This window comes from Drosophila busckii, chromosome 3L (assembly GCF_011750605.1).
Source record: "Drosophila busckii strain San Diego stock center, stock number 13000-0081.31 chromosome 3L, ASM1175060v1, whole genome shotgun sequence".
Taxonomy (NCBI): domain Eukaryota; kingdom Metazoa; phylum Arthropoda; class Insecta; order Diptera; family Drosophilidae; genus Drosophila; species Drosophila busckii.
Genome location: NC_046606.1, coordinates 5,022,546 through 5,033,320, shown reverse-complemented (window position 1 = coordinate 5,033,320; position 10,775 = coordinate 5,022,546). Strand labels below are relative to the sequence as shown.

The 10,775-nt window shown below is 40.2% G+C and overlaps 4 protein-coding genes across 14 annotated transcripts in view; 2 read left to right on the top strand and 2 right to left on the bottom strand.

The window, feature by feature from the left end:
- Positions 1-170: 170 nt before the first annotated feature.
- Positions 171-2,271, bottom strand: LOC108600021 (E3 ubiquitin-protein ligase RFWD3). The gene is made up of 2 exons (XM_017987339.2): positions 880-2,271; positions 171-821 (listed from the first exon to the last, which is right to left on the bottom strand). The coding sequence occupies exons 1-2, from the start codon at positions 2,132-2,134 to the stop codon at positions 265-267; spliced, it is 1,812 nt and encodes a 603-aa protein (XP_017842828.1). The 5' UTR covers positions 2,135-2,271; the 3' UTR covers positions 171-264.
- A 253-nt stretch (positions 2,272-2,524) lies between these two features.
- On the top strand, positions 2,525-4,257 carry LOC108600024 (cold shock domain-containing protein CG9705). 2 transcript variants are annotated; one of them, XM_017987341.2, is made up of 4 exons: positions 2,526-2,848; positions 2,931-3,274; positions 3,403-3,525; positions 3,585-4,256. In XM_017987341.2, exons 2-4 carry the CDS (start codon positions 3,138-3,140, stop codon positions 3,754-3,756), a joined length of 432 nt encoding a protein of 143 aa, XP_017842830.1. In that variant the 5' UTR covers positions 2,526-2,848; positions 2,931-3,137; the 3' UTR covers positions 3,757-4,256. The 2 variants fall into 2 exon arrangements, with proteins under 2 accessions (XP_017842831.1, XP_017842830.1); XM_017987342.2 differs by lacking the exon at positions 2,931-3,274 and having other exon boundaries at positions 2,525-2,848; positions 3,585-4,257.
- Positions 4,258-4,339: 82 nt separating this feature from the next.
- Positions 4,340-6,661, top strand: LOC108600022 (acetyl-coenzyme A transporter 1). Its single transcript, XM_017987340.2, has 3 exons — positions 4,340-4,665; positions 4,727-6,150; positions 6,203-6,661. The coding sequence occupies exons 2-3, from the start codon at positions 4,735-4,737 to the stop codon at positions 6,383-6,385; spliced, it is 1,599 nt and encodes a 532-aa protein (XP_017842829.1). The 5' UTR covers positions 4,340-4,665; positions 4,727-4,734; the 3' UTR covers positions 6,386-6,661.
- Positions 6,662-10,013: 3,352 nt separating this feature from the next.
- LOC108599856 (potassium voltage-gated channel protein Shab) overlaps positions 10,014-10,775 on the bottom strand; it is a 51,680-nt gene continuing 50,918 nt past the window's right edge. For 9 of the 10 annotated variants that reach the window (XM_017986797.2, XM_017986799.2, XM_017986801.2 and 6 more), the window contains one exon: positions 10,015-10,561. In XM_017986797.2, the coding sequence (XP_017842286.2) occupies positions 10,329-10,561 (233 nt within the window). In that variant the 3' untranslated portion in view covers positions 10,015-10,328. Of the gene's footprint in view, positions 10,562-10,775 lie in introns of all 10 variants that reach the window. The other variant, XM_017986808.2, reaches the window with a different exon arrangement.

Below are 10,775 nucleotides of genomic sequence, written 5' to 3'. Positions count from 1 at the left end.
ATTTGATTTGCACACGTATGATTATTATACATATATATATATATACTATATTATATGGTCAATGAATCTTCTCTGCGTGTATATGTGTAAAGTGATAAAATAATGAAAATATACGTACGTGTATGTGTGTGAAAATATTTAAATAAAAGCCCGAAGGAATAATACGCTTTACAGCTCTTTATCTTATTAAATTATACTTAATCTATAGGTAATTAACTTAATGGCAGTCGCACTTGGAATTGGAGTTATCATCACAGCCTTTGCTTAGTTTGCTTTGGTGCTGTTCACCTTGTAGACGCGACACTTGTTGTCCGTTAAGGCGGCCAGATAAGAACCGGCTGCTGTGTTGACGGGACAAATGTCGTAAACCACTTCGTTGATGGGCATGGTCTGCACACGTTCCTCGCGCCGCACGTCGTACATCATAAGCTGCTTAGTGTCCTGCAAATAGCCAACGACCAGCGAGTTATCCTCCACGCCCATCTGTGTGGGCCGCGTCATATAAGGCGTAGCCGTGGAGCCAAATATGGTGGCCGTAATTTTCAACACAGGTGTGTCATCTATCTTGACCAGCTGGCCAAGTATAAAGCGTGATTTATTATACTGCGCATTGGAGCGTGCGGAGATGAGCACTGTATCCTGCAGTGCATCATACTGCACGGACAGAAAGGGACCCTCGACATTGAGCCGCGTAGGCGTAGCCGTGTCATTCTCATTATCATAGAACTTGACCATAGTCAGCTGGCAGACTAGTAAACCGCCACTGGGAAAGGTCTTGCTGGTGCGCACGGCCGCAATGTTTATGACAGGACTGAAGTTTTCTGCGAGCAAAGAGTGAATAGTGAATTTGAGACAGAAGATGAAGCGTGGCCAACTCACCAATTGCTTGATACTCGCTGAGTATGTTATCGGGAAAGCGCATATCGAATACATATACGGCGCCACGCAGATCACCTGCATAGACATAGTGCTCCCGCTGCTCTCGATCCACTCCGCAGCTCCAGAGCTGCTTATCGTGCGCCGTAAAGCTGACATTGCTCAAGCGTGTGCGTATATCGAAGCTTTTGATGCGCACCTCGCGACTGGCCACAGTTAGTGTGTGCTGACTCTCGGAGCAGGCAATGTCTCGCACAAGCTGGGCGGAGGTATGCACAAACTGCGTCGGCCTGAAGCTGGGCAGATCGATAAAGCGCACACCATAGCCGGGAAATAGGTTCTGCGCGCTTTTCTGTGAGGCCAGCAGCGTTTTGTGCGTCGCCGAGAAGAGCAGCACGCGACAGCCGGGCTCACGGGTAATCTCAATGTTTTTCTCCATGTACAGCCGATGGCTGGCTAATTGACTGATACTCTTTAGGCCACATTCGTTGTCTAATTCCCCAGCGCCGCGGCCAGCACGCACTATAAGCCTCAAACGGTCGTAATCCATTTGCACCGCTTTCAATTTGTTGGCGGTCAGCGTGTGATCTAACTTTTCCGTTGCAAGTTCCATGCTTAGCGCCTTTGAGCGCATACGCTCTACCTCCAGATCTCGTCGCATGTTGTGCTCCTCACTGCGATCTATAGCACGCACTCGTTTTGCATACAAATAGCGTATTTCCCGTGTGGTCACCTTGGTTTTGCATTGCGGACAGGACTTGATCGAGGTCTGGCGTTGACTCTCTGCCAGCCAGCGTCGTATGCAGTTTTCGCCAAATAGATGGCCACAGCGCAGAGAGACCAAACGATGGTCGCCACTCATCTCCCAAGTATCCAAGCATATGGGACATGTCATGCCATCGTCTTCGTCGTCATCGTTGGACCTTGTCTCGCCCACAACGGGAGTGCCCATCGCTTTTTTGGATACATTGGACAATCGTTTGCGTTTCTTTGGCGGCGTTGGCGTATCGATGGTTATTATCTCGTTCTGTGTATTGTTATTTTGCGAGGTAGACTGCTCTTCTGGCTCCAAAGCATTAACGGCTTCAGGAACAGGTTCCCGTCCTCCAAACGGATTATCAGTCTCTGGCGTCCCATCCTGTGATGGTCCCAAGCGCTGTAGCACAACACGCGTTCTTCGAATAATTGGCTGGGACTCTTCGCTGTGTTCGTCTATGTTATCTGCATTAGCATCTTCACCGTCTTCGTTATCAATCATATCGCAAGCATATCTTAACAGGACTAAAATGTCTACAATACCCGTTCGCTACTTTTCATTAGCTTTAGTATTTAATTTGGTATATTATTATACGATATGCTACTGCAGATAAAAATATGTAAAAAATAGATTGCACAAAATGATCAATACAATTGTACAACAAAAATCATGTAAATCAGATAAAATTTAACTATTAAGACAACAATTTCAAATTGCCACAATATTAACAATAAAAACACTGATATACATATATCGTATATAAAAATATATTGCGCGCGGCTTTGTTATTTATAGCCAGTGCTGCCAGCTGTTTAGTTCCCGCAAAAGCTAGATTATCAGTAAAAAAGGCTAAAATAAGGCTGCCACTCAACACTGTTCGTAAAAGTTCGCTACGGTGGTAACACTTACCTCGAACGCCGACGCCATTAACTCAGTCAAGGAATTTTAATTGTAATTTTTTAATTAATACGTTCTTTTGCCTGACATAACGCGCTGTATAAACACTTCAAAGTACCAGCACTAAAGCCACATATATTTAACCAAGGCTAACTTGATTTAAATACAGTGATTTAACCGGCAAATAGCCGCAAAGGACGCTGCATCAGTATTAGTGACAATAACTGGTATTTTCGCAATTCCAGGCAAAATTTCGCCATTGCGAATTTTTAGAGTGAAAGTGCGCTTCCGCCTATTACACTGTAAGGCAATAATTTGGTAAGCGAAATTGGAAACTCTTTGAGCGCAACGCAAATTAACGCTGACTAACCGCCGACCACCGGCCTTGAACTCTCAACAGACTCTTGGCTGCTGTCCATTTAAGTGAGAACGACAAACACTCACACGCACACACATACATACAAGCGAACACGCGCGGTTGCTGCTGTCCTACCCCACTGCCGCAAAGTATTCCACTTCATTACTTACATCATTCCCCTCACGCCGTCTGCGCCTGCTACCTCTTTGCTATTGTAACTAACAGAAAGCTAAAACAAAACATTTAGCCATGGCCGAGCCTAAAACCCCCGAAAAGATGCTGTCTGCCAAGCCGCCAATGTATCATCATCAGAATAGCCATAGTCCAAATGCATCGCTGCAACTGCCGAGCCCAATCATAACGCGCCGCACACGCACGGCCTCGACGTAAGTCCTCTTGCCTTCGTCTCATCTCTTGGCAATTAATTTAATTGTTTGCCTCTTTTTCTTTAACTATTTCCCGTGCGATATGCTTGCATACACGCTTTTATACTATGTGTGTACATTATAAACAGATCGGCGCGTGCTATGGAAAACCCGATGGTATGCGGTGTCGTTAAATCCTTTAGCCGTACCAAAGGACATGGCTTCATTACGCCCAATGGTGGCGGCGATGACGTTTTTTGCCATGTTTCCGAGTAAGTCCTTACATAAAAGTAATTTAAGGCCCATTTTAATTTGTTGACTCTGTAAACAGCATCGAAGGTGAATATGTACCCATGCCCGGAGACGAGGTCAAATATCGCCTATGCGCCATTCCGCCCAAGTTTGAGAAACACCAGGCCGTGCACGTGCAGATTAGTAATCTGACGCCCGAGGTGCACCACAAGTGGGAGGAGCCCGTCTTCTGCGGTTCGCCCGCCAAATAGGAAACATTTGAAGCCAGCCTTGTGCAACTTAATTAGCTGAAGCACGCCATGCGGTCGAGGACATCAAATATAAAATAAAAATCAGCAAAGAAAAAAAAAACCGAACAGTTGGCAGAGAAGATGATCAAACAGGAACTTATGTATGAATGTGAAAAATTACAAAAGAACTTTATCAATCGTGCGACGCAAATACCCATAGACTCATAAACGCTCACAGCCAGCCAGTTTCAATTAAAAGTATATGTATGTATGTTTATTACGAATAGTCTTAAGCTAAGCGTAATATTTCTGAAGTCAGTCACAACACAAAGAGTTGAACTTTTTTCAAAAAAGAGCGAGACCGTTAACCAGTTTTCAAAAATAATGAAATTGTATTTGAATTTGTTATTCCACGAATGGTCACAATGATTTGGAGCTGGAGCCTGAAATACTTAATATTTTTTTTGGTTGTAATGAAATATATTTAATATGCAAAGTCCGAATCACTTTATTATATCGTATATATAAACACTACTTATGATACTAATAAAACAAACTGAATTAGAATTAATCTTTTTTAAAATTGATAAAATGTAATCGTTGTGAAGCAAAGCTTTAAATGCATTTCGATACATTTTCGATAAGAACGAAATTGTATGTGCATGCAACACACTCTCATCCGGCATAATATTGTGCGAAACGCTAACGTCAACAAACAAATCAACTTAGCCACATAGCCAATATGTTAAACTAAATTAAGCTGTTAATATTAATAATATAAAGAAAATCTTTGCATAAAACTTTCCACATTAATCTGCATATTCGAAAATTCAAGAGTCGGCACTGCTGGCGCTGCCCTGCAAATAACTGACGTGGACCTGCTCAGGTGTTGTTGTTCTACACGAGAGGTTGATTAATAAACAGCTGCGGGTGAGAAGATACCAATAAAATTAAGAGTATGCTCAACAAGTATTAACTTGTTTTGTTGTAGGTAAGAGCATGGCTAGTGCACGTCGTCGCGGACAAATCAGCGAAGTGCCGCTGATTGCTGATAAAACTTTCGATGCGTTGGGTAAGCATGACGAGGACCATGAAGAAAAGCATGAGCGGCCAGATTTGCGCGGTGATAGGCGCAACATTGGCATACTGTTGTTCCTCTACATCCTACAAGGCATACCCATTGGCCTGATCGCAGCCATACCCATGTTGCTGCAGAATCGCGGCGCAAGTTACAAGCAGCAAGCCGAGTTTTCATTCGCTTACTGGCCATTCAGTATAAAGCTGCTGTGGGCGCCTATTGTGGACTCGATTTATGTTCGACGCTTTGGACGCCGTAAGTCCTGGCTAGTGCCAGTGCAGTATCTTCTGGGCATTTTTATGCTGCTGCTTTCGGCGAACGTGGATCGTTGGCTGGGCGGAAATGGTCTGGAGCCGAATGTGCCTTTGCTAACGCTCCTGTTCTTTGTGCTTAATTTCCTGGCCGCCACACAAGACATTGCTGTCGATGGCTGGGCTTTGACCATGCTGAAGCGCTGTAATGTGGGCTACGCTTCAACCTGTAATAGTGTGGGCCAGACTGCTGGCTACTTCCTTGGCTATGTTGTGTTTATTGCTCTGGAATCCAAGGACTTTTGCAACTCATATCTGCGCTCCGAGCCTGCCGATGTCGGCATGGTGACGCTGCCTAGGTTCCTCTGGTTCTGGGGCATTACATTTATAGTGGCCACCACTTTGGTTGCATTATTTAAGAAGGAAAACGACATTGAAGACGCACATATGGCGGCGCGCTATACCGTCGAGCACGAGCTAAACTTGCGCGAGAGCTACAAAGTTCTCTGGGACATGATATGGATGCGACCTGTGCAGATATTAGCCCTCATCCTACTGACTGTCAAGGTGACATTTGCTGCCTCCGATTCAGTGACCTCGCTGAAGCTCGTGGAGTACGGAGTACCCAAGGAAAAGTTAGCGCTGCTGGCCATACCTGTTATACCGCTGCAGCTAATCCTGCCTATTGTAGTGGGCAAATATACAAATGGACCGCGCCCTCTGGTAGTCTACCTGAAGGCTATACCCTATCGCATAATTTTAGCTTCGGTGGCCACGGTGATTGCGTACGCCACGCCCTGGATGATCGATGGCGGAGTCGTGCCTGTCTACTACTATGTGCTGCTGGTGGTCAGCTATGCGTGCTATCAGATATTTCTATACTCCATGTTTGTGTCTGCCATGGCGTTCTTTGCCAAGATCTCAGATCCCGCCGTCGGCGGCACGTACATGACATTCCTGAACACACTGTGCAATCTTGGCGGTAACTGGCCGAATACTGTAGTACTTTGGCTTGTTGATGTGCTCACGCTGAAGCAGTGCACTAGGCAGCAGGACAATCACTGCGAAGACAAGCAGCAGGAGCAGGCAAGTTGCTATAAGTTCATTCGCACTCTAAGTACTCATAATTTCTTTACAGGATTGTTTAGGTGGGGACGGCCAGTGTGAAATAGTCTATGACGGATACTATGTAGAGGCAGTGGTGCTCACCATCTACGGCATCATATGGATTCTAGTCGCCCGTAAATGGATTCTCTATTTGCAGGATCTTCCCACAAAAGCTTGGATGGTGATTAAGGCGCCAAGGTTGAAAGCGCGGTAGCAACTAATCGTCTGATCGTGATCTTCGCATTGCGCTAAGCGCAACTCCCAAGTACAAGAAGCTATCTTCAGCCATGTAGCACGAAGAATACGACTAAGACTAGGACTAGGACCTATTTTCATTGTAAGCTAGGCAAATTTATTAATTTTGTAGTGGCCACGGTTCGCACCCGTCATGGTATTGTTTTTGTAACTAAATATTTCCATTGGAAACAAAATAAATTTTAATGTTGAGCCTAGCTGTACATATCCTTAAGCAGGGAATAAATTAAGCTCAATTTTAGTTATTATTTAATCCATAAAGTTATAACTATAATTTAAAAAGGAAATAAACTGATTTTCTATTTTGAAAATTTAAATTACGCGCGCATATTTTATTAATCCATAAAATGCAACTCTGTTGCTTAATGCAGGGTTGCATTTGACTCACAGGGTGGCACTGGGATTGTTATCGAAGCTAAATCACCTTCTGCTGACTTCTGTTCGCCTGGTACATCAGAAAATTTACTATATGAGGAGATGCGATTTGCAGCGATTGCAAATTACAACAACAAACAGACGACAATAAATCACAACAACAACATGAAACTAACAGCCAGCATAGCCTGTAGCGAAGATAGCCATAACTTGGTCAAACGTGGTTGGATTCGGATGCGCTTTGGGCAGTTGATAGTCCTTGGTCAAGAGCATTATTTTGCGTGATCCATATCCTGATCCTGCAAAGGACTCCAGATATATTGCTATTACAAAAGAGTATGCGCATGCTGCTTAACAATAGCAATACTGCATAGAAAATTGGCCATAGCTCAGGCGTATCTTGACGCAGCTTCAAAATTTTTGCTTTGGGGCACTCACAGGACGAAACTCTACCGATCTGCTTAAAAAAATGTGGGGTCATCTAATTGTCCATTAACTTAGAAAATGTTCAGTTCGAGGCTGCAAGGAGATGGCCAAAAACACAAAATGGTCATTATCTCCGGAACTACAAGGACGATACGGATGTTCTGTGGTCAGTTGATAGTCCTTTTAAATCAACATCGTTTGGTACTAATTTCATCCTGATCCAGCAAAGGATTCGGGAGATATGATGTATTTTCTGTATACTGCTTTTATCGGCTCCTGTAAGGACATTCGTCCTTTCAGTTATATATTCTGAAAGATCTCAATGAGCCCTACTTGTATGCCAAAGAACATCCTTGTAGTTCTTGTAGTTTCCGAGAAAAAGGACAATTTGTGTTTTTTGGCCAAATTTTGCGATGAATTTTTTCAAAATATTTTTTGTGCAATTTTGAAAATCCTTAAATGCAGAATCGAAGCTTTGATGCTCTGGAGTGGCGAAAATGATTTCCTTTTTGAATCAAAGGATACCTAGGAGCGGAAGCAATTGAATTCGTTCGCTTTACTATTCAAGGCGAGTCAACAATCTTTACAGGGATATTGATCCTTCAAAGGATAGCACAAATTTTTAAAACTCCTTGTTTAAATTTTGCTCAATTTATTTCCATGATATTTTCGCTCAATATAGTATCATTTTTAAATATATATTTTAATAAATTTGATTTTGTAAGTTTTTTTTATCATGTTCAATTTGTTTTTGTTTTCAACGAATTTATTTTTGTTAAATGGTATTCACTTGTTGCTGATTTACAATGCTACTTTAAAATGTACAATATCGTTAAGTAAATAATTTGTTAATTTAATATAATTAATATTAATAACATTTTGCTTTTCTCTTTCGCATACGCTGGATGTTGTTCTGCTTGCACTTTGAATGCTGAATGCATTTTAAAAAAATAATTTAGAAAAATAGTAACAATTTCAAACCAAAATAATATATATTTTGCTTGTTTTGTTTTGTATAAAAAATTTGCAGTGCCATTTGTTGCATTCAATTATAATATAAAACGTTGTTAAATTATGGCGTGTGTGTTTGAAATAAATATTTACAAAAGATATATATATATCTATATATGTTCTGTTTGGTAATTACAAAATAAGTATACGCAACGTGGAATGTGTTTGTAAGTTGAAAACGAATCTTGTTTACATATAAAATTTTGCTTTGCATCAAGCTGTTAATTACAAATAGTTCTTAAATTTTTAATTACATACATATTTTTCTTTTTTTCTTTAAACGAATCTTGGCTTTATATTAAATTTACTTGTTAAATTTGTTTGTATTGGGTTCTAAGTTGAAAAAAGCGGACGTTGAGATTGTTGGCTTCTCTTAATACATTTTTATATGAATTTACAGTGTGTGCATATGTGTGTGTGCGTTAGTGTGTGTGTGTGTGATGTTTTCTGCTGATATGTCTCTAAGAGGCTAAATTGCATTTGATTTTTGCCAATTTATGCTCAGCTCATAGTAATTTTTGCTATTTTAAATTTATTTAAACTTTTAAGTTAAGTATGTTCTTAGGAATTTTTAAGTTACTAACAACCAATTTGAAACTAACACAGAAACAAAACTGTCTATCTGTCTGTCGGTCTGGACTTTCGTGTTATAAAAATGCTTATAATTTACCTGCACATTTGAAGCTTTAGTTGTTATTCATATAATTTTTTATAATAAATGCTTTGAATTTATTGGTTAAGCTGGCATATACTATACTTGATTTTATAAACTTTTTAGCTGGCGCCTATCAAAATGCATTGCAACCTGTTGTAACATTCATCTCAAGCCAAATATCGAACTAACGAAACACACAAAATGGAATGTTCTTTGTTGATTTGATTGGAAAAGCGCAACAACAAATTATGTTTAACATACAACTTTGAATTAATTGACTAAATATTTAGCTAGACAAAATGATAGTTAAGACTAAGTTAATCATATGCTGAAATTTATTGCTTCAGTTGATGCATGTGTGCGTGTGAGTGTGTGTGTGTGTGTGTGTGTATAATAAAAGGAACTCAACTCAACAGACACGCCTTAAATATAGAGAACATTTTTAACTAACACGCATATAATATCACTAGGTAATGTAACTTTTAAAATAAAACGCGTTATGTAAATCATAAGAAAACTCGACATGCCGAGTTTTGGGTGGTGTGGGCATAAAAATATTTCCATAACATGTTACAACTACTACATCGAAACAATCGCTCAATTACTCAATTACGTACATAGTCAAGACAATTATCGAACACGCTAAAGACGAACTAGACGAGCGTTAAATAGCTTTGAGGGCACTAACAAGCCTTACACATACATATAAACGAACATTTGCATAACGATTTTAACTACAATTCTCTTTTGTTTTTCTCTTCTTTTTTTATAACTATATATATATGTATATGTATGTGAACTATAGCGTATATATGCATATAAAAGGATCAATGCTGTCTTTTGTGGCGCAATTTGAAAAATAGTTATTTATATTGTAAATATGTAATATATAATTGTATATATATATATATATATATATGTATGTATAGATTTGCCTTTTATTTAAAATATGTATATTGGTATATTATTAGTTGATTTGTTGACTGTTTGCTAATAGGCTTTTGTGGTGATCTTTATGTATATATATATAGATTTATATATTTGTTTTTGCTGTAAGCTGTAAATAAATGTTGCACTTTGCATTTTGTAGCATTTAGGCTTAGGGTTCTATATACATATATATATATTTTTTATGAATTTGTTGCTTAACTTTCGCAGGCTTTGCATAGCTTTTGTATTTAGTAGAATTTAAGTGCTTTACAGTACGTTGTAAAAATATGCAACTTCAACGCTTTGCTCAGTTGCAGCTTGTCAATTTAAACTAGGATACTGTTCATTGCTTTTATATAATTCACATTCCATTTTTTGTTCGCTAACTTTGCTATCACTTTGAGTATTTTTTTGGTTGCACAGATTTTTAGGATTTAGATTTAGATTTTTGTATATAGAGTATATAACTACTAAGCGCTCTTGGTGTTTGTCTTTAATCTAATTGCTACGTGGCACCGCCAGCGCCTGCATTGGGCCTCTCAGCTGCTCCGCTGCTGCCTGCTTCGCCGCCATCTGCTCCACGCGGCTGCAGCAGCGCACGCTGCTCATCATTGGCCTCGCCTTCGCCCTCGCCATCGCCTTCAGCTTCCAGTTCCGGCTCCTGCGTTGCAAGCGTTGCCATTGCCGCCGACGCTTCGGGGCAGGGTCTGGCCGTTGAGATGAACGTTGTCTCGGAGTCTAATGAAAAGTGCATTATTAATAACGTTTTTTTGTATATAAAATTTAACAAAGGTGCCTCATTGCTGTACAGTAAGCTGCGTGTGTGTGTGTGTGCGTCTGTGTTGAGCGCGAAGTTAGTAAAGAATGCATTCAATTCTTGTTGAATGAATTAATTCATAAATCATTTACTTCCAAACTAAATTTGTATAACGCTCAGATTGCATTTGTTATA

What these genes read in the sequence shown, in the direction of transcription:
- LOC108600021 (XM_017987339.2), bottom strand. Translation starts at nt 2,134, where the DNA reads ATGATTGATAACGAAGACGGTGAAGATGCTAATGCAGATAACATAGAC. An exon ending in CAGCGAGTATCAAGCAATTG is followed by an intron (nt 822 to 879) that starts GTGAGTTGGCCA and finishes CTTTGCTCGCAG; the next exon opens with AAAACTTCAGTCCTGTCATA.
- LOC108600024 (XM_017987341.2), top strand. Translation starts at nt 3,138, where the DNA reads ATGGCCGAGCCTAAAACCCCCGAAAAGATGCTGTCTGCCAAGCCGCCA. An exon ending in CGCACACGCACGGCCTCGAC is followed by an intron (nt 3,275 to 3,402) that starts GTAAGTCCTCTT and finishes CATTATAAACAG; the next exon opens with ATCGGCGCGTGCTATGGAAA. An exon ending in GTTTTTTGCCATGTTTCCGA is followed by an intron (nt 3,526 to 3,584) that starts GTAAGTCCTTAC and finishes CTCTGTAAACAG; the next exon opens with CATCGAAGGTGAATATGTAC.
- LOC108600022 (XM_017987340.2), top strand. Translation starts at nt 4,735, where the DNA reads ATGGCTAGTGCACGTCGTCGCGGACAAATCAGCGAAGTGCCGCTGATT. An exon ending in AAGACAAGCAGCAGGAGCAG is followed by an intron (nt 6,151 to 6,202) that starts GCAAGTTGCTAT and finishes ATTTCTTTACAG; the next exon opens with GATTGTTTAGGTGGGGACGG.